We start from the raw sequence: 3,853 nt of genomic DNA on the forward strand, positions 1-3,853 counted from the left end.
TCCTATTAACTGTCGATTAAATACATGTTAAGTTTGAAATAAAATCAAACATAGTACAGTCAACAACTCCATATCACAGCTAAGCTTACTACCCCTAGCTGCTACACGCTAGCAGAAACTGAGGTAAATTAGCGTCCATTCTTACCTTCAATGTCGTGGATAAAACCTTCGATCCAGTTACTGTATCCTTTAATTAACACCGCCCGGGGGATGTTGCAGTCGGTACTGGCCCACTGCTCCACATTTTGAATTGTTAATTCTGGCAAACAAGAAAGGTTGGTGGTCCACACTGGAGTTTCCATTGCTGGTGCTGCTGAATCTTCCATAGATCGTATGCGTCGGAGTCAAACTTCCGGGTTTGTGTACCCCTCAGCCTCGTTCGAGTTTCAAAATGGCCGCCAGGTGAATAAGGCGAATAGATGCCGCTACTTCCGCTGTTACTGTATGCGCTTCTAAACTTCCGGTGTGATATCGGTGAACGTCAAACATGGCGAGTTTCTACACTAGATGCCTGCAGGATCTCCCAAACATTTCCATCTCAGATGTCCACCGACTTGTTCGGATGGGCAGTTCTACACCGAAGAGCAAACGTGATAAGGGATACAAAATGTACCTATCCAGTTATATCGACAATTATGAAGGTAAGTTGTAACTATGGCACAATATTATTGTAGCTACATAGCTAACATTAGCGCTTACATAGTGATATTACTGTGGTAATAGCTTTACTTACTTTTATAATTTAACGTGGTCTTTGCTCGACTTTTCAATGTTAGAAAGATATAAGATTATTGTTTTGTATAAAATAACATGTATGATGTTGAATTCCCACAGTTTCAAATAAAGATCCAGCAGGGAGAGTGAGCGTCAGGGCTGTTTGTTTCAGGTCGATGAGGAAAAACGATAAGCCTCACGACCTCAGAGTAGGGAGAAAAAGTGTCTTAACCTATGGTCTTAACTCATCTGTTCATGTCCAATTCTGGGGTATTTATGTGGCTAGATTTGGTAAGCTGTATGTAGACGAAAATAAGTGCAGTTAAAGACACAACCCCATGCGTAGCTTTCATGACTACCCCAGAAACGGGTTGCTGTTGCTCCTGTTCTTTGGAGCGTTTAGGCTAAGTGTAGACCTACGGTGGGTACATCAGTCAGTATGAGGTGAGAGCTGATTTTGTACCTGTAAACCTAGGCTATAATCACCTGTTCTATGTTAACACCGTTGATTTAATAGTATAGTTTAAGGAAAACCATCTAAGAGATTCGTGAGACAGGCTTACTTGTTTGAATGTGCTCAGACCAAATGTTAATCGTTGTTAAAGTGTTTAATTTAGGTACTGTAATAAACTAAAAAGGTTGCACTTTTTGCAGACCTACTCTAGCCTGAAAAGTCAGCCTGCCCTCATCTTTCTCATTTTTGGTTTTGTTATACAGTAGACATTTAAGTTTAATGATTTAAATGTGACATTAAAGCCATTTTCTTTTGATTTATAGATGACTTTTGAGAACAGCTCACCTGTTCAGATTGCTGTGGCAGAGTGTTCCTGTGTGGCCGGAACAGCACTCTGTAACCATAATGTGGCGCTGTTATATCAAACGGCGCACTACTCCACACTCAATCTTAAGGCAGTGCCTCCTGTCCTTAGCTGCACAGAAACGGAGCAGCAATGGCACAAACCAAGAACAATGGTAAGTATGCTTAGAACCTAATCATACATTGATAGCCTTCTTTGTTAATCTATGATATTTGTTAATTATGTTTTAATTACTTAAATTAATAATTTTGTTATGGTTTTCAGGGTGTGAAACCAGGCAGAGTAGGTGACATGGTCATCATTTCAACACGGCCAAAGTCCAGGCAGTACACGGTAGCAGATGGTGTAAGGTAGTATCTACTGTCATATGTTTAAGCAACATAAAATGAGTGGGAGTGAGGTGTGAGGTTTGGAAGTGAGGTTTTTCTTGGATATCCTCATTCATGGGTGTGGTTCAGCCACAGGCACGAAGACAAAGGCAACAGTTAATCAACGGCTTGGAAATTCTCTCTATGGAAAATGCAGAGTGATAATTAGTACCTAATTGTTGTATAAAACTTTGTTTACTGCTGTCTATGTTTCCTTTTGTTTTGTTTTCAGCGCGTTATTTGTTTCTTCTCTTAACTATGAACTTTATTTTCCTAAGGAGTAAGCGCTACAAGGCTGTGCGAGGGGACTTGCCAGACCCAGATGTCCTGAAAGTAGATGAGGCATACAAGGACTTCACTGCAGACATTGCTCCACTCATCACCACCATGGCAATAAGCAGCGATGTTCCACTTGTTGATTCGGCCTACGGACCAGTCCAGGAAGGTAGCCCCATCTCCTACCAACATCCAGTGCCACTGAGTCGGGTAGTAGTTCGTCACCAGGACACCCCTACTCCACCAGCTCTGCCTTTGGATGGATACAGGCTGGATCCAACCACCTGTAACTTTGTTTGCAGCCACCAACAACAGAACCAGCTGACGTCCCTTGCCATAACCTTGGATATGGCAAGGAAAATAGAAGTTGCAACGAGGGAGCAGAGCAACAGTGTAGAGTGGTACCATGTCAGGAAACCAAGGCTTACATCTTCCAGGTTCAGGGAGGTGTGCCATGTGAGAGGGCACAGTTCTGCTGAGAACCTGGCAGAGAGGATTCGCAAAGGTGGGGTTCAGACCACTTTAATGAAGAGGGGGCTGGCGCTGGAGCCAGTTGCTATCCAGGAGTATAGCAGAATCCAGAATGTAAGTTACTGGCCATGTGGCTTTGTGATACACCCAGATGCACCCTGGCTCGGATCCTCTCCCGATGGTGTGGTGTTCGATCCAACTGAGAGCCCACCATTTGGATTGGTCGAGATCAAGTGCCCCAACGTTAACAGTTATGTGGACTGTAGCTATATGCAAATGCAGAGCGGCACATTAAAACTAAAACATAGCCACAGCTACTACTGGCAGGTACAAGGTCAACTGTTACTCACTGGGATGGAATGGTGCGATTTCATTGTTTTTGCTGAGGAGGACATTCTCGTACAGCGTATCCATAGGGATCCTGAGGTGGCAAGGGTGATACGGGAGAGGGGGGATTATTTCTTTTTTTATTTTTACTTGGGCTGATGTTTTAAAGTCCGTGGTTCATTCAATCAGTTGTTACATGTTTTTGTTTGGATCTTATTGTTCACTTTAATAGTTCATCTTTACAAAAACACAGATCAGTTTTTTCATTCTGGTTTCATTGTTCATTTTTACAAATCTATACAATAACCCAAATCAGTGTTCTGGTTTCATTGTTCATTTTTACAAATCTATACAATAACCCAAATCAGTGTTCTGGTTTCATTGTTCATTTTTACAAATCTATACAAAAACGCAAATCAGTGTTCTGGTTTCAGTGTTCATTACAAATCTATACAAAAACGCAAATCAGTATTTTGTTCTGGTTTCATTGTTCATTTTTACAAATCTATACAAAAACGCAAATCAGTATTTTGTTCTGGTTTCATTGTTTGTTCATTTTTACAAATCTATACAAAATCTTAACTAATGTATTGCTACTTTATGTCTTTAAATTACCTGAGACCATACTGTATTGTTCATTTGCAGTATTTCCTTATTAAATTAAGTATTTTGTTACTCCTAGTGTGTGTTAATTTGTTGATATTTGATTATTGAATAAGGGTTGTTCAAGATTTACTTATTAAATTCTACATGTTGTAATGTCATCTCTGTGCGTCATCATTTTAATTTCAAGTCAGGAAAGTACTTGTTTTCTTGTTTTACACCACTTTTGATAGATACAGTCAAATGACAAAGGATCTTACCACCTCAAAAATACAC

At 40.5% G+C, this 3,853-nt stretch overlaps 1 protein-coding gene across 1 annotated transcript; it reads left to right on the plus strand.

Annotated features, from left to right (window-relative positions):
* Positions 1-472: 472 nt before the first annotated feature.
* On the plus strand, positions 473-3,244 carry LOC134879368 (uncharacterized). Its single transcript, XM_063905829.1, has 4 exons — positions 473-641; positions 1,492-1,686; positions 1,797-1,882; positions 2,179-3,244. Exons 1-4 carry the CDS (start codon positions 543-545, stop codon positions 3,131-3,133), a joined length of 1,335 nt encoding a protein of 444 aa, XP_063761899.1. The 5' UTR covers positions 473-542; the 3' UTR covers positions 3,134-3,244.
* The last annotated feature ends 609 nt before the right edge of the window (positions 3,245-3,853 follow it).

The sequence above is a fragment of the Eleginops maclovinus genome, chromosome 17 (assembly GCF_036324505.1).
Source record: "Eleginops maclovinus isolate JMC-PN-2008 ecotype Puerto Natales chromosome 17, JC_Emac_rtc_rv5, whole genome shotgun sequence".
Classification (NCBI taxonomy): Eukaryota; Metazoa; Chordata; class Actinopteri; order Perciformes; family Eleginopidae; genus Eleginops; species Eleginops maclovinus.

Excerpts from the sequence above, each read along its gene's own strand:
- LOC134879368 (XM_063905829.1), top strand. The coding sequence starts at position 543 with ATGTCCACCGACTTGTTCGGATGGGCAGTTCTACACCGAAGAGCAAAC. Across the intron at positions 642-1,491 it reads TTATATCGACAATTATGAAG|ATGACTTTTGAGAACAGCTC; the intron begins GTAAGTTGTAAC and ends TTTGATTTATAG. Across the intron at positions 1,687-1,796 it reads GGCACAAACCAAGAACAATG|GGTGTGAAACCAGGCAGAGT; the intron begins GTAAGTATGCTT and ends TATGGTTTTCAG.